This window comes from Copidosoma floridanum, unplaced genomic scaffold, assembly GCF_036245765.1.
Source record: "Copidosoma floridanum isolate Cflo_tuat_1 unplaced genomic scaffold, Cflo_Japanese_pri ptg000005l, whole genome shotgun sequence".
NCBI classification, from domain to species: Eukaryota; Metazoa; Arthropoda; class Insecta; order Hymenoptera; family Encyrtidae; genus Copidosoma; species Copidosoma floridanum.
Window position 1 is genome coordinate 1,468,130 of NW_028321882.1, and position 18,355 is coordinate 1,486,484.

At 34.6% G+C, this 18,355-nt stretch overlaps 1 protein-coding gene across 2 annotated transcripts in view; it reads right to left on the minus strand.

Moving 5' to 3' along the window:
• The window catches only part of Lrch (Leucine-rich-repeats and calponin homology domain protein), a 757,344-nt gene that overhangs the window by 592,101 nt on the left and 146,888 nt on the right, over positions 1-18,355 (minus strand). For both annotated transcript variants that reach the window (XM_089598107.1, XM_089598106.1), the window contains exons 3-4: positions 16,052-16,284; positions 15,816-15,952 (exon numbers count right to left, since the gene is read on the minus strand). In XM_089598107.1, the coding sequence (XP_089454233.1) occupies positions 15,816-15,952; positions 16,052-16,284 (370 nt within the window). The remainder of the gene's footprint in view (positions 1-15,815; positions 15,953-16,051; positions 16,285-18,355) is intronic.

Below are 18,355 nucleotides of genomic sequence, written 5' to 3' on the forward strand. Positions count from 1 at the left end.
TATACCTTTTTTTTCGAGTTTGGACGGAAACTTAGTTAAAAAACACCCCAATGTTAATTACTAACCCCTCTTGTGTTTTACTTTTCGAAAACAAAAAAAAACTCTCCTGATTTGCTGATTTATGCTTTTGGTGAGTGGGTAACAGCTACTAGTACGCTGGAAGAAGCTCACGAATACGAAGCTTTTGAAAACGATTAAACATTTTAAGATTTCGCGATACTTGTGTCAAAACGTTTGTTATAAGTTTTATTTTCACATCGAGATTCACATGCACGTGAATCTACAGACGTCTTTGTAAAAAAACAACACGTAATCATTATTCTTAGCAGGTCTAACGGCTTCAGTATTTGAAGTTTTGGTAAGTGTTTGAAAAAAGGAGTTTTTGAGCTTTTTTTAAACGATTCCGTGAATTGTACATAACAATAACTGTAATTAATTTTAACTTGCTAATTTATTCTTGTGTTAAAAAATACTTTGTAATCTAAATATTTGTGTCTTGCAAAGTATAATTAGTAAAAAAAAGTTTACTTTTTTCTCAATTTTCTTACGAATATTATATTTTATTATATCACGAATTTTACAAATTTTATTAATTTTTTAACTTCAAGTTACAATAATTATATTAGTTACTTATTATAATCAACAAAAATGTAGAAAAGAAATTAAATTTGAAAATAAAACATAAAATAGTCTTTCATATTCATTAGTTGCAAATTACCGTGCTTATAAAACGATTCCTGAGTTTGTATTATTATTTACAATTATTTATGTAAATGTAAACAACAACCACTATATAAGTATATTTGACTATATATCTAATTACAAAAACAAATGTACAGTGAGCTTAAATGAATTTTCTTCATCCCGGCTCCAGAAAAAATCAATATCTTCGTCCAGACTCAGAAAAAATGTAATAGTCTTTACACGGACTAGAAAAAACGGGTATAGTTTTCATCCGGACTCGAAAAAAGGGCATAGTCTTCATCCAAACTCCGGAAAAGGGCATAGTCTTCGTCCGGGACTCCAAAAGGGCATAGTTTTCGTCCAAGCGCGAGAAAAGGGCATAGTCTTCGTCCGAACTCCGGAAAAGGGCATAGTCTTCGTCCGGGATCCTAAAAGGGCATAGTTTTTGTCTGGAACAGACAAAAGGGCATAGTCTTCGTCCAGACTCCAGAAAAGGGCATAGTCTTCGTCCAGGCTTCGAAGCAGGGCATAGTCTTCGCCCAGGGCGTCGATATATCATAGCAGTAACTATAAATACGGATCGCAGTTGTGTGTCAGGTGGTGTATTTTTTATAACACCTTTTTTGGTATCAGTTTCATGATGACTAAAATTTAAGCTGCCTAAATCTTTGTTCTAAAATTTACCTAAGGTAAGTGCTTGTTAGTTTAATGGGTCTATATATGATATATATTTTTGAATTTAAAGTAACAACAACTATACATGCAGTTATTGAGCAAATGTTGATTAGTAATATTAAAAGTGATCAACACAAGCCGGTGTGGCTGTAGATTAGTCGATAGCCTGTTTGTTTCATGATTATCTCGCTTATCTGAGATAGACAGGTGAAATAAGCTTTTCGGTCAATGAAATTCCTATCGAAGCGAAAAAATTTTTTTCAAGATCTAAGTAATACAAATTAATTAAAACACTTTTAACAGCTTCAAATTGTCAGGTAGAGTGCCACGAAAATTGTAAAAAGAGCAGAAATCAGTTTTTTGTGTCTAAAGAAAAAACTACAGCTCCTACGAAAAAAGTTAGTGTATCAAATGCGTGCGATAAAAAAACCAGAAGAATAAGCCCAGATAAGCAAAATACCTGCAAATCGCAAAATAACCCTTTTTTACAATAATTTTTTACCTAATATCTCACATTTTAATAATGCTAAATTTGCAAAAAGTGTTTTTTTTTAAAGTGACTGGAAGGGTGTTGATACAAAATAAAAATATACATAAAATACATGATTATGAGTGTCCAAAGTATACTATCACATAGTAAATCTTACGATACCATAACCAAAATTTATATAAGTAAGCACACAGTTCTTTGTGCGTTAATTTATTTATTTCTTAATATAAGTATAAAAGTATCTCCCAATGATGAACAAAGTTATAAAATAATTGAATTACTAAAAATTTAGCAATAGATATTTTAGCAAGGCTTTGCGCGCCTACTCCCCGATACTCTACCCCAATATGAGAACTGTGTGATTCAATATAACTACAATACTTTTAGTTCTTAATGATGATATAAAATTGCATACTTTAAAAAATAACGTAAATAGCAAATAAATATTTTCATGACAAGAAATGAAACTTATGGAACAGATGTTAAATAAAAAAGTTTTGTTAAAATTTATGATATTATTATAACAATTTAATATGATAAACCGAATTTTACTTACAGTTCTCAAAATAATTCTAGGAATTTAAAATTTGCACATTATTTCTTATTGTTAGCAGTATGGGATTGGGCAGGTGACTTGGCGAATAAAACACACTCGAAATATCGAATTGAACTTAAACACATTTATTTATACTATCTTAAGGTTTGACCATCTTTACACTTTACTATCTTGAGTAAAATGGTTAAATGAACAGAAAAGGTAGGCTAAAACGTAAAAGAAATGCGACGACAGAGAATGCGTGTGTGAACAGACTGGCTGACTGCGCGAGAGTGAACAAAAACCGAAGTTACTTGATGCCGAAGTGCAGCGTCACAGCGTCTCGTCTTCTTGCTGTTGCGCATGCGTAATAATTCAGTTACGAGCGCCAACAATACATCTAACACTCCCTCCCGTTCGTATCTGAATTTATTAAAATGAAAGAAAAAGATATATTTTAACATAAACACTGAATATAAATGGGTTTTTAATCAGCCAATGATGTGGAGCACGTGGGCTTCTGGATGACTCATTGTGGTTGATTCCGACGAGCTAAAACATACACAGAAAATACATTAATCAGCATGTCAACCATCATTATCTATTTATTATTAATTTACTAATTTTACTATCTCAAGTTAAAATTTAATTATCATGCATTTTACGCTAATTAACATTCAAAATTTCTTTCGTTAGTCTTTCATACAGTTCAAACGGCAGGGGTTTTGTAAAGATATCTGCTAGTTGTTCCTTGGATGGAATCCATTTAACAATTATTTTTCCTCTGGATACACATTCCTTAACGTAGTGAGCCTTTATCTCGGTCATGTGTCTCAGCCTTTTGCCACCATCTATCTTAGCACTTGCTCCGGTAGCATTGTTGTCACACCATAAATCCGTGGGCAACAAGGTGCGAGACAATATAATACTTATGGAGTGTTCCAGTCCAATCAATTCTAGACTTGCGTCGCACATTGCATACAGCCTTAGGAGATATCCGCCTGTTGTTATTGAGCCTTTACAGTCTGCCAAACTCGCATCTGAATAGGCTTCTAATCCATCTTTACGGCCTCTGTAAGTTAATCCTAGGGTCCTTGTGAGTTGTAAATATCGAAATACTCGTTCGACCATTTTTTTATCATCTTCAGTTGGGCCGATTTGATGTCTACGCAGTACATTTACCGAGTATGAAATGTCTGGTCTAATTGTGTTGGCTAAATACAGCAGACTACCGACTGCTTTTCTGTACGGCACATTTACTCTCCTTATCGTTGTGCTTAACTCTCCAGCATCTTCAGAATCTTCTCTATCTTTTCTTTGCCGATTCAAAACTTGATTTGTCACCATTGGTGTTCTTTGGGGTTTTGACTCGTTGAATCCAAATTTCTCTAACATTTTATCTATGTATGGTGTTTGTGTCAGTGAAATTGTTTGAAGTTTTCTATCTCTTTCCACTTTGATGCCTAGAAATGTGCCAACCTCGCCAAGATCTGACATCTCAAACTCAGATTGCAGACCAGTCTTAATTTCATTCAAGTTGGCAAGTCTCCAGATTGTATCTATTTATTATTGATATTACTGATCTTACCAGGGCCAACCCACACACCAGGGCATAGGTTTCTTGCAGATCGTACTTGTTCCTATCTTTGAAGCCACGAATCACCAACCTCGCTTTGAAGTTCGTGTTTCCATCTTTATTTATTTTTTTCTTCAAAACCCACCTAAAGTCGATGATGTTGGGCTTGCCACCTTCAGCGTTCACGGTTGGTCTTTCTACAAGTTTCCACACTTGGTTTTTCCGCATTGATTCCAGTTCTTCATCAATTGCTCTGAGCCATTTATCGCGATCCGGAGATGCGACAGCTTCTTTGTAGTTTGCGGGATCTTTGTTCAGTCCAGCAATCAGGGCATGTGACATTTCATCTTCGACTTCTGCGATTAAACAGTCAACATCGCCCTTCAATTGGAGCAATTTATTCAACTTGTTTGTGTCGATGGCTCCTGCAAAACTCGTATCATTTATTCTAGCGAGTTGCTTAGGGCTTTCTTGATCAAGATCTTCAACTTTCTTGGGCCGACCGCACTTTCTCTTGACTACTGGTTCTCCCTCCATTTCCAATGACTCCTTAGGGCTAGCCTTATCAAACTTAACGAACCATTCATCTTGTTTAATATCTGTCTTGTGGTTTCCCCAGTTTGCTATTTTGTCCTTTCCCCAGATATCTCTGAACACCTGTCTTTCTTGGAATTTTACGTCTCGACTCTCATTAAGTTTTCCATCTTTAGGTCTTAAAAAAGAATAGCCAGTGCGGGTATAACCAATCAGCACGACTCGTATCCCTTGTGGACCGAATTTGGTTCCAGTATTCCTTTGTATCTTGATTAAAGCGACGCAGCCAAATCTTCTGATTTGGGTTATGTCTATCTTCAGATTGGGCGCAAAATTTCCTAAAGGGGCTATCATATCGTTAGACCGGTGAGGTGTCCGATTGTAGGCATGTACTGCACTACCCAGGGCTAAGTCCCACATGTTCTCCCTGAGCCCGAAGTCGTACACGTAGGCTCGCACCTTGTTTTGCAAGGTACGATTAACCCGTTCCAAGACTCCATTGTGCTGAGGAGTGTCTGGACAAGCCAACTGAAGTTCTGCTCCCAACCTTTGGAGAACTTCTACTGTTTGGTCTCCTGTAAACTCCGTGCCTTGATCGGTTCGAAGATAGCATATCTTTGCATCAAAACCTAACAGATTTCGTGCGCTTGTCACAAAATTGTCCAAACAACGTCCTGCTTCACATTTTGTCTTCACTGGGTATGCCATAGTCAATCTTGAGTAGTCATCCGTGTAGACGATTATAAATTTATATCCTTTAGGATAAGTAGCTGGGCTAATCGGTCCCATTGTATCAGCATAAACTATCTTAAGTGGTTTGGTTGCCCTATCTCTTTTAGTACTGAAAGGCAATCTCTTGATTTTAGCGACTTGGCACACCTCGCATGTTGTAATGAAGCTGTCGAAGATGGCCTTATTCAAATCTTTACTGTCCGGATATTTTCTTTGTAGTGCCTTGAGATATTCTTCTGAGGCATGTCCGAATCTTACATGCCAGAGCATGGCTCTGTTATTTCTTTCAAATGTTTTGTACTTTTTTGTAAACGCGCTTTGAGTTTCTGGAATCTCAACAATCATAAGATCATCACAATTATTGATTTTTCTATCTTTAATTGTTTTCTTAAACTCACTTTGATGAGAGCTGTGTGGACCAGCTCTTCCCGATTCATTACTTGAGATTCCAGGGCAGCTCCTATCATTAGTGCTGACTTGCTGAACCTTCTCAGTCTTTGCTTCCAGGGGATTTTCTACCATTAAGCAGTCTATAATTTCTTTGCACTTCTCATTATTACTTGTGCTCTGGCCAACTTGCAGTAGTTCTACTGTTCAGTAAGGGCTTTTGTAGACACCAGAAATTATAGTTTTATTAGAACGCGGATCAAATATATCTAGCTTTGTGTTATCAAGGTATATACTCATGCCCCTTTCAGCAAAACGGCGAAGCGACAGCAAGTTTCCAGCGAGTGCCTTAGCGTATACAACTCTATCTAGGATTATCTTGTATTGGTTATTTTTACCCAAAACGCGCCCTTCTCCCTCCGCTCTCAAGTCCGCGAAGGAATATTTGTTCGCACATTTAATCAATTTATTTTTACATCCATTAAAATTTTTGAAATAGAGTTTAGAATTAGCAAAATGTTCTGTGGCGCCTAAATCTGCTACGAACTCAATTTTCTTGCAACCGTTATCTCGTGTTTCCTCCGCGCGCGTAGAGAGCAAAGTTTCGGGGTTAACAGCAAACAAACCACTGCATGCATTAGACCTAAGTATTTCTACATTTTTATTACCTTCTTCGCCTTGTTTCTTGTTATCGACCTTGGCTTTCTTGTTGTTATGATTTGTATGCTGTTTTTCATGTTTCCGTTTATTACTATCTTTAAAATTATTCTTATTGTAACCACCACCAGTATTGCGTTTAAAATCCCAATCGTTACTTTTGTTAGAATTACCTCTGCACCTCCCTATGTGCTCTCGCAGGTTCTGTACGAACCGTTGGCAGGTGTAGCACCGCCTAAGGTTCTGCCCTTTTTTCGGGCAGTCCCTTGCGTAGTGCCCGTTGTCGTTGCACTCGTAGCACAGAGTGCTGGCGGTGGCCGCGTTAGCAGCAGCTACGGTGGCTGGTCGAGAGCCTGCCCCACCTCGGCTTGTCCCAGCAACGGTCCTGGTCCCACCTCGACTCGGCCCTGCATTCACCCCACCTCGGCTTGCTCCACCCGTTGTTGGTCATGGAAGTGACCCTTCTGATTCCTGTTTAAGGATATGTTGTCTTAAGTACTTAAAGGACAAGCCATCCTCGCTTTCAAACAGCCTGTTAAAATCAGCTATTGTTACATCCGGTACTCCATCGATAATTGCATGATAGAAACTATCTCTTTTCTCATTTTCAGGGAAACTGTTAGTTTTACTAATTAATTCAAAATCTCTTACCAATCCATCAAAAAATTCACAAAATTTAGTAGCACTTTGCTTTTTGGGGTCAAATCTAACGGAATGTATTTTGTTACGTATTTGATATGCGCTCATCTTTATGTTACCCCTTTTCATATCTTTAATTTTTTGTATCATTGTTAATGGATCAGTAATGTGATATACTTTGTTTTGGTAATCTAGGGACAACCTGCCTAGTATTACGTTTAGGGCCTGTTCTTTATCTTCTTCCATTTTTTCTTGAGTAATATTCATAGTTGCTTCCAGTTTTGAATCAATTGTGTGAAGCAATTTTTTACTTTCTAGTTCTGACAGCAATTGTTTTAAGAATAATTCTAGTTTTGTTGCATTAGTGAGGGAATAATTAAAACACCCTAGGCTATCTTTATTAATGACTTCTATCTTTAGACTATCATTAGGTGCAGCGCGTTGAAACGTCAGCGAATTATCAATGGAGTCGGAGTTTAAATTAATTAATTGTTTACTTAATTTAGGTCCTGGAGTAGATGTAGTAAATTTATTTACCTCTTGTATTTGACTCCTCGTCAGTTCTCGCTCAAGAGCCTCCATCTTTCTTTGTTGAGTGGCTAGACGCTGCTCAAACTTAGCTCGAATCGTCTCTTGAGCCCTCCTATTTTCTTTTTTTTCTTTTTCCAGGGCTTTCTTATGTTGTGAGGCAACAACCTCAAACCTCATCGACATCCAGGAGCTCTGCTGATGTCTCTCTTGTTGTATCAGCTTCCTGATCTCCTCGATGTCTTTCTTTGAGGCTTCTGTAATTTCTTTTCGTGAGTATATAATTTCTTTAGGTTTTATGTTTTGACCTGTTCTTTTCATTAGTTCTTTCTTAAGTTCATGATTTGCATGCACCATTTCTTTATGTAAGCTATCTAGCTCTTTCTTTAGGTTATCTTTCCTATTTTGCAGGTCTTTAAATTGGCTATCAATTGAATCTAAATTTTTGCTTTTCAAATCTTTAACCTTGTTAGGAGTTGAAGTATCAGTAAAATTTTTCTTTCTATCTCTCAAATCTTTATTCTTATTTTTTGATGAGGTATAACTCGAATTTATTTTTCTATCTTTAGGGCCTTTATTTTTATCTTTAGATAAGGTATCAATCAAATTTATTTTACTATCTTTCAAGTCCTTATTCTTATCTTTAGATGAGGTATCAATCAAATTTATTTTTCTATTTTTAGAAACTTTGCTTTGGATACGCTGTTTGTGGACGAGTCGAATTTTCCCAGCACATTTTTATATCAAATTAAACGTATTTTGATTGTGATGTGCATCTCCTCCCATGTATGTAACAGTTTCATTATTTACGGAAAATATGGCCTGGTTGTTTTTACGAGTTACTTCCACCTCGTCTAGTTCCCCTAGATCGTCTTAAATCTTTTTATATGCATTATTTAGCATTTTCAGGGCATTTTGACATAAAATTAACAGGGAATAAATAGGTAAAAGTATTTTATATTTTGTTAGCGTACGCGTTAGGCTATTAGTTTTCTTGTGGAAGTGACACGGAGATCAGGCGTAAGCAAATGCGAAGGAAAATGGCACTAGCATCATGTGTGACATGCATAGAGAGAGAATTAAAATGGCCGATCAACATCGTTTACTACGACGCGCGCCACCAGCCGTAGCATGAGAGGACGCGCACACTCAGTTCGGCCAAACGCAAGCCATAACCAAGGCGCGAATCCCCTCCTCGCCTCGAGGCGTCCCCCTTAGCGGTGACTGGCAGGTTTATCAAGAAACGCGCTTCCTTTATTACGATGCGGGCCTCTCCCTCACATGAACAAACGCGTGCCGGCTCTCTCGAGTTCTGCGAATCTCCGTAAAAAAAAAGGAAAGCCTTCTAATCAAGGGAATCTCAATCATGCAATCTTGAGTGAGCTGTCTTGCTCCATCTTAAGGCAAGACACCAATCTTTTATCTTTAGAAATTGTAAGCGAACGTGACTTAACGATAACAACACTTCACGTAATTACCGAGTCTTCAAAACAATATCTATTTCTAGTACTTACTGCTGCTCACTCTCTTCTTGATTTCCTCCTTTCTTATAGCTCCGCCCGAAGCCTCGAGAGTAGAGGCGACGTCCGCATCTCGAGGTGATTCGGCCGCTGTGCCTCCATCCTGATTCTGCTCTGCTGCCTCCTGGGGCTGTCCCTCTGCCGCTTGTCGGTAGCTTGGTGGTAGTCGGGGTGAGAGGACTGCCAAGCTCTTCCATCTCGCAGTGCTCGCTGCCCGACACAGAGCTCCTGGTTGCTTCCGCCATTACGTTTTCACGTAATAAAAAGGTGAAAAGAAAGCACACAGGGAACGCGCGATAAGCTCAAGCGCGGAGCGGAAAAAAAGAAAAGAGAAGAGAAACACAAGACGCGATCGAACAGATTCCACACCCACACTACCAATTAGGGCCCATAACCTGTTAATAGTATGGGATTAGGCAGGTGACTTGGCGAATAAAACACACTCGAAATATCGAATTGAACTTAAACACATTTATTTATACTATCTTAAGGTTTGACTATCTTTACACTTTACTATCTTGAGTACAATGGTTAAACGAACAGAAAAGGTAGGCTAAAACGTAAAAGAAATGCGAAGACAGAGAATGCGTGTGTGAACAGACTGGCTGACTGCACGAGAGTGAACAAAAACCGAAGTTACTTGACGTTGAAGTGCAGCGTCACAGCGTCTCGTCTTCTTGCTGTTGCGCATGCGTAATAATTCAGTTACGAGCGCCAACAATACATCTAACATTTTTAATAATAACAGCGAACATTATGACTTAAAACAACATAATAATGTCACAACTAGAATAAAACTATAAAAAACTATAAGCAGCAATTATTATTCTTCTAAAGAAAGGTTACTGCAAGATAAAATAAACATTACAATTTCCATGAAAAACAAAAAATTTCGAGTGTCCCAAATAGTTAAACAAAATGAAGAAAGCATCGTTCGGGAAAAGATGTGTTAACAAATGGAACAGATCCAAATAAATATATTATATGCAAAAAACAAAAGTTTCTAAAAACAAGCTTTTTAGGCAAGCGTTTTCTTACAGAAGTGAAGTAATCATATGTATCTTACTAATACATAACAGCAGCGTCAAATTCGATGAATAAAGAATCCATTAAGTGAGAGGTCAGAGTTCCATTTTAACCCTGACAGTAATTACTTAAATTTTCTAGATTTTGAAACAGGTAAAATAATGTGTACTTGTGTTCATTGTGGCCATAAAAATGAATAGAATAAGCTCGGGGACTTTGTTGCTGTGGTAACAAAGTGTTAAGATTAGAAAAAATAATTTTTTTAATATATTTTTTTTCTTAGTTTTCAGTATTTAGAGTTTTAACAAATAGCCCTTTTCATTTATTATGACGTGAGTAAGTGCAAATTAACGGCCCTGTGGGGGCCAGGAATTATTTTATGGCATAAGGAACGCACGGTACTTCTCAGCATAATTATATCTTTTTAACTTTGTACAGCTTGTTATTTAACAAAATAATTTGCATGGAATCCGAATAAATATGTTTTTAATAAGAAAATTTATGTTTTGAGAAGTGTCAGAAATAGATGTAAAATTTTTAAATGAAAACGTTTTACATTACGTGTCAAGACACTGTGGTGTTTTATTCTATGAGTCTCGGGCGAAGCCGCAGGGGTCTGCTAGTATATACATAATCGGATCATTGCAAGTTTTTTTGAGTCAAAACAGATAATTTGCAAAACTTGTTTTTAAAAAATTGTTTAAACAATTTCAAACCGACTTTTGGACCTAGCAACATGTAAATTTGTCATTAGGAGATAATTTTGTACAAGATAATGCAAAAAAACCGAATCCAAATGTTTTCTTTAACGAATCCCAGCTCACGACCTGGACTATACCTCATTTAGAGATGCAGCTAAAGGGAGGCCAGAGGGACTTCTTTAAAATAGTAAGGGAAGCTTACTGGGTTATCCAGTTGTAAGGTTATATAACAGTGAGGGGGGGGGAGGGTGACCTAAGCAAAAATTAAATCCAATATAATTAAGGTAAAAACCGATAGGATTTGACCGTCTTAAGAGGGAGGCCGAGAGTGTAGCGGGAAAAGGGTAGAATGTATACAAGAAGTCTCTAAAACTACTATATAATATAGGAAGATATATATAGATATTTTTTTTTTTCATAAGATACAGTTTTTCGAAAGGGCTCTCTACCTTCCCCCTTGTTGAATTTTTTCGGCATTGCCACCACCCCACAAGAAATAAAGGAAAATTCTTTATTTTTTTTTCTTATTCGTAGACTTTAAGCGTTTTTGAGCCCTGCTTATTATCTTCCACTAATTTTAAAAGGTACTCTTGCACTTCCTCTGCCTCTCTGTTACACCCGTCGTCATGACGAATCCTGTCTTTTCTCACATCACGTACTCCCAGTCGCCCTTGTAAATAATTTTCTTTATTTGAACTAAACTGTTAATCAAAACTAAATCATATTATAAATATATTAACCTACATTACTAACCGTACTTAAATCATATTTATTAATGTATCATAATTTGTTTATTCCATTACTCAAAGTAAGAAAAAAATAAACTTTATTCCATTTTTTATAAGATGTGTTGAACTAAAAAAATTATTCTCCTATGCAATTGGTACTTATAATGACAGTTAAAGCATTTTCTCCACTTCTTTACCTCTTTCACATTATATTTAGTACATAAAAATTTGTATTTTGATTAGTCGATTTGATTTCATTTAATTCGAAAATTGGGTTTTGTGGTTAGATTTCAATATGAATTTTGTGTACTTTTCCATGCCAGTTTTGAGGCCAATATTTTATCCTTATACTACTTAATGCAGAACCAATAAATACACTATTTATTTTACTTTTAATCAGTCATTTACACAATTTTTTCTGTAAAATAGTACTTTAATTTATGTTGTACGTAAATAAATTCGTGTGACAGTTTGGGTATTAAACATATCTTGACAAAAAACGTTTTTTTAGAAATTATCGCCATAACTGTATTTCTAAATTAAAAACCACACAAAAAATGTCGTAATTGCCCAAGAATCATAATTGTACTAGCTTTACTCTAAGTTTAATGGACTTAAGTTTTATTCTTAATTAACTCCTTGCAATTGCAGTGTGATTGAGCACTTCATGCACCGTTGCATAAAATAGGCCGAACACATGTGATGTAAAATCGTACCACGACCGTAACAGGAACCTCAGTTGACCATCATTACGGCGAAGTTAAAGTTTTTAATTATAGGCAGCCGTTTAGCGACATTTAGCAGTGCAATCAAGGGAAAAATTGTACATGAGCTGCGGCATTGCTTATTTTCAGTAGATTAACAGTGAGAAAGAGTCAATGCAGTGAACAGTTGTACACACATGTATACGTGTATATGCAGTATGCTTGTATATATACAGGGACCGACTAGTAGAGTTGACGAAGTGGAAAGCTCATACTCTATCATAGTATGAAAATCTACACTAAAGAGAAGAAAGCCAAGCGTTACTGGGTGTATTTATATCGGCCGTTCTGGAATTGGTTCCCAAAATGATAAAAATAATTAAACTGGTTCCCAGTTCATTAGGATGCATACTGGAATTGGTTCCTGGATATTTGAGATGCATACTGAAATTGGTTCCCGATGAATTAAATTGGCCCAACAGAATTGGCCATCCAAACAGTCAAAAAAAAATTGTGAACTCAAAGTTCTCGCGAAAAAAAGCGGACACTGATCTCATCATCATGATAATAATCAATATTATCGTGGTCCAATATTTCATAACAATTCAAAAAAAAGCAGGAAACTTAAGCTTTTAAAGTAAATAGGCGGTCATTGATCTTATAAATAACTTTATAGTTATTGATTGTATTTAAGTGTATTCATAGAAGGAAAATGCGGATCACATTTTATTCTGTGCTCACGACATATCAAGAAGTGTTTACTTTTATTATTTTTAGAGAAAGTTTATGGTCATTTTACTCATTTTATATAAATTTCTGTTTTATTTCAGTGAATAAAAATGCTGGTTTTATTTCAGCACGTGAAGAAGCAGCTATAGTATTTTATCAATGTGTGTGTAATTTTATTGTTGTATAAAATGGAATAACATGCGAGTGAAAGAGGAAAAACGGTCTTGCGTGTCAATAAATACAACTTTGGATTTCAAAAAAATTCGAAAAACGGCTTACAACATTGGACGTGCACGTTCAGATCAAGTAAGTGCTACATAAAAGTTGATGAAGCAAATAACATTGTTGAAGCATCGAGTCACCAACACGAACACAAACAAATTAACGAAGCCGGTCAAAACCAGTGAAATCTGAGCAGTATACTGAAATGTAAGGCAATTGATAACATCTGAGCTCGTCTCTCTAAACTACTGCGAGAAGAGTTAAAGCAATGGGACGTAAATACATTGGATGTAAAAAACATAAAAAATATTTGAGAGAACATTGGCTATTCTCGTCGCAGTGTACTACCTCGTTGGCCGAAATCTTTATCAGACTTTCACGCACTAACAATAATGAATTCTTTTTGATTGTCAATAATAGGATTAATCACATAATTGTAATCTCAATCGTTACAAGTCTACTATTGATGTCCGCTATCAACACTGTGTTCGCGGATGGGACATTTTATAGCTACCCTAACTTTCTTTATCAAGTATTTGTAATACATGGTTTACGTGACAATGTGTACATTCCACTAGCGTTTTTTTTACTTCCTGACAAATTAGCTTTCCGTATAAATTAGCTTTTTTAACATTATTATTCGAATTCAAAAAAGTTGACGTGGCTTTTAAACCTGTAAATTTTTATATTGACTTTGAACAAAGTATATTTATGGTGATTTAAAAAGTACTGCCAACAACCAATATAAGAGGGTGTAGATTTCATTTGGGTCAAAGTTAGTGGCGTAAAATCCAGGAACTTAGGTTAGGTCGTGAATACAAGAGGAAAGAGTTGGAAATAGGCCAATTTAAAAAAATTTCTTTGAATTATCATTTTTACACCCTAGTGTTGACGTCTGTTTTACGGAAAATTTTATGACTATAATACCAAACGACTCAAGAGTTATAAACTTTTTCGATTATGTGCCTCAGAATTACGTCGCCAGTGACTCAGCATTTCCACTAACAGTTTGGTCCCCATTTTCATCATCGCTAAGTCAAACTACAAAGAACTGTGAATCTTTCCATTCACATTTCAATGAAATTTACTATCGATCGAAACCAAACTTGTTTCTGTTTGTTGAAGTACTCCAGACTACTCAATGTTAAGTGTACATTTAGATGCGCAGTACAAAAGATAAAGCAAAAGAAACAAGGGCCAAAGAAGAGTTTCTAACAAATAATATGCTACTGCCAAAAAACTGGATTTACATCTTGATTTTAATTCGTACAAATGGTCTCAAAAAAGTTTTTACCAGTTTGAATTTATAAAGAATTCGATAGTTTCATTTTTGCATTCATGGCCGTCAATATTTTTTTAAACACGCCAGCGTCAAAACAATTGTTAGTCCAAAGCCTGAATGAACTGTGATGGAAAAAATATTAAACATTTTAGTACAAAAGGCACTACATTACTCATTTATACATATCTTATCTCTTAATTGCGTTTTAAGAGCCGGAAACCAATCCAACTAAGCATCCGAATGAGCCAGGAACCTATTCCACAATGTTTATATCTGGATAAATCTACTGGGAACCAATTCAGGATCACCGTTTATATCTACGTTTGCTATATATTTATAGTAGTAGCTACATCAATCTTTAACACTTATACTATAACACCTAGCGAAATGTAACTAGCTGTTATCATTACAAGGGCCATTGTGACTTTACTACTTAATAAAATTGGAATTAACCATAAAATATAAGAATAGAGCTCGAAAATAAACAATAAATGTACACTATACAAAGAGTAAAAAAAGCCCTTCGAAGATAAGGGACAAAGTGCACATAACTTAACTTTTTTGTCTAATTGAATACCAATATTACACAAATATAAAATAAACATGACTAGATTCATGCACTTTTTGTCTTGATAGAGAATGACCATGGAATAAAGTTAATGATAAATGTCTCACTTATTTTCGTGAATGAACACAAATCCCTATGGAATCAAAATAACAGGAAGTAACAAGTGCACGTACTAACAATACTAACAATTATTTATTTAAACTTATAGACATTTAAACATCCATGTATTAGCTTAGCTTTGCTTCAGACGACAAATGGACGATTATACTCTTCTTTAGATCTAGCCGTAGTACGTACACGATTTTTCATATCTCAGCTACCGTAAAGCGGTTGCTTTCTTTCCAGCGACAGATATTCAGTGAGTTAAAGAGTGGGATTTAATAAATAAACCCTCACTACTTTTTCATTAAATATTTTTAATTATAATTGTTTAAGTGTGTTAGAAAATTACATGCATGTGAATTTACATCGAATTTGTTTTTTTATATAAAATTGAAAAAGATAGAGAGACCTTAAGTTATCAAGTTGTTAGGATTTTAAATGTTAAATTAATAGCATGAATTGAATTGAAAAGCTTAAGTTAGCATTACATAAATAAGATATTAATAACAATTCTCAGGGTTTCTTTGTGAGATCCCTACAGCTAGGAGTGGTTAAAATGTTTTTGGCAATCGCTGGATTTTGGATAACTTTGTTTAATTTTACAGATTTCAACTAAATTTTACAGTAAGACCGTAGTAACGTTTGTTTTTTGTAACTAACATTTCTTTTATTTCCTTTATGGTTGTTAAGAAACTGCAAATTTTTTCAATAAGTTAAGAAATTCATACTAACAAGAAATAACTAAAACTGTTTAAATAATGATCACAATATTATTTAAAAAATTAATAGTAATTACCGCAGCAGGTGGCAAAGTTAAAGGATTATCCAAAAGTTTAAGCTCGACTAAAGTCTTCATTTTTCTCAATTCATTAGGTAAAAATGATATTCTGTTACCACTGATATCTAGTTTGATAAGTTTCAAGTACGTAACTTCTGTAAATAATGCAAATATATAAATTAATTATACGTACATAAGTATTAGTAATTAGAAACTAGATTTATTGTGTACATTTGACATTCAAATAAGTTTACCTATAGGTATTTGTTCCAAGAAATTACTTCTCAGATCAAGACTTCTTATACGAGGTAAATCACCTATTCGAGATGGTAAACTTGTTATTTCGTTGCACCCGACATCTAATTCCGACAAAATGGACATTCTCCCTAATTCTTCTGGTAATAAAACAAGTCTATTATAGGCAATCAAAAGAGTTTGAAGAGGTAGACGACAAATTTCTCGAGGTAATTCTGTCAATTGATTGTGGCTGTAAAATAAAATCGTATTTTATTACAACAATATTATCAAATACTTTGGTTTTCGCAATTAAAAGTTTGAACTTTTAATGTAATAATACTAAATAACGACCTAACATAAATACAATAAGCTACACAATAATTCAATTAATCTTGTTAAATTTTTGGATATCGAGAACGATGAAAACATTTTTAATCTTGGCTGAGCTCACTTCAATCAATTTTTTAATATATAGAAAGATTAAATAAAAAAAAATTATAGGAACTTTATAAAAAATTTATGTAAGCAAATGACAAATTCCCGACTCTATTTTAGGCACCATATGTAAAGAATAAGCTATTTAAGGGGATAACGTGCTTACTCTTATAGTACTTGTTTTGCATAAGTGTTGAATAGTGATGAAACTTTATTTTATTCATTTCAGCATTGTAATGTCAAGTCAAGGAAAAGGAAGCCTTAAAAAAATCTTTTTATAAAGAGAAAGAAGACTGAAAAAGTCCAAGGCAAGACACAAAAAAACATACACTGGTAACGGACTTAAATGAAGTCTATGATGTTACATGTAATTGTCAAGTATTTGTCTTTATCTCATGGACATGATGATAAGAGAAAATCATTTAAGTGAAACATAAAATTCTTTATAGCATGATTTTATGACATTGTTATTGTGTAGAGCACTAAAACTTAAAGTAGACTTAGTGATATTTGGAGGTACCAAAAATAAGAAAGTATTATAAAGCATTCATTAAGCAAACATCAACGTTACATTAAGTAATTAAATAATTACAAATAGAACGGGCAGAAATTACGAATCATTTCATATTAATTTTAAAAAATTTGCGAGAAATTATAGCTTTATAAAATGTCAAAGTTCTTCTTCAGCACTCGAAAAGGTTTTCCTCACAATTGTGTAACAATTTATTCACAATTATTTTTATTACAAAACTTTTTTTTACTTCGTACAAAGCCGATACAATAATTGCGCATTTGGTCAGCTTCTGCGTCAGGTTAGGTCATCTGCTGCATGCCAGTGACAGCTATAGCTTATCGTTTGCTGAAAGTGAATGAAGGTATATGTTTTTAGACTAGTTAATTTCCGCGTTGAGACAACTTGCTGCAACCTTTTGCTGATAAGACTGCTCTTTAAATGAATTACCAACCTGTTATCAAGAAAAGTATTGCTTTTTATATCTTTGCATTACTTTTAGATAATGTGCGTTACCTAGCGTTGCCAGTTCACTTGTTTTGGGACTTTTTCGTAGTTCAAAGTAGCGTATGCACACATTTTGTAAGTGTTAATTAATGTTATAGTGTGGGTATTACACAGTAAATTACTAAGTGAAACAATGAAGAAAGGACTTTTGTGGTAAAAGGATTCTTTTTGACAATCTTCCTAACTTGGCAGGTTTTGAAGCAAACGGACATACTCACGTGAGGAGAGAAAACAAGTTGTCTCCTAACAGCAAAGAATACGTAACTTCAACAACGATTGCTCCTTAGAAATATCTCTATAATTGTTTATCACCGCCTATTGTCATCTTAGAGCAAATATTTTATAATTTATAGCATGTACTTAACTGTATTCTTTACAAAGATCTGGCAATATTATTTAACTCTGCATATACATGCATTCTTCTTTTGTTCTTTGTTGAAAATTCGTGACTTTGGTGATTAAAAAAGTAAAATTACTTAGTGTCATAGATATAACTACTGATTTTTTTTATGTTAAAAAAAATTTAGACTAATGGCTTTTCTTCATTATTTATTTTATCAAATTTACGGGAAACGGTTCTTATACAAAAATTTATAAAATAATTTAAAGTATAACAATGTAAAACAAACAAAAAAACTTGAATATTAAATAAATTTTTGTATAGTGTTGCTTTAAAGAAACTTATAATTCCAAATAAGAAATATTAATTCAGATCAAAAGCGACCACTTTCACGATGTCACCTAGAAATTCAAAAATTCCTGGAAAACTTCATGGAATGGTCCAGAAAATGGACAGTACACACGTTACGGGCAAGTAATTCGAAAAATTAGAGCGAGTGAGTAGACCACTGTGTTTTATTGGTTTGTC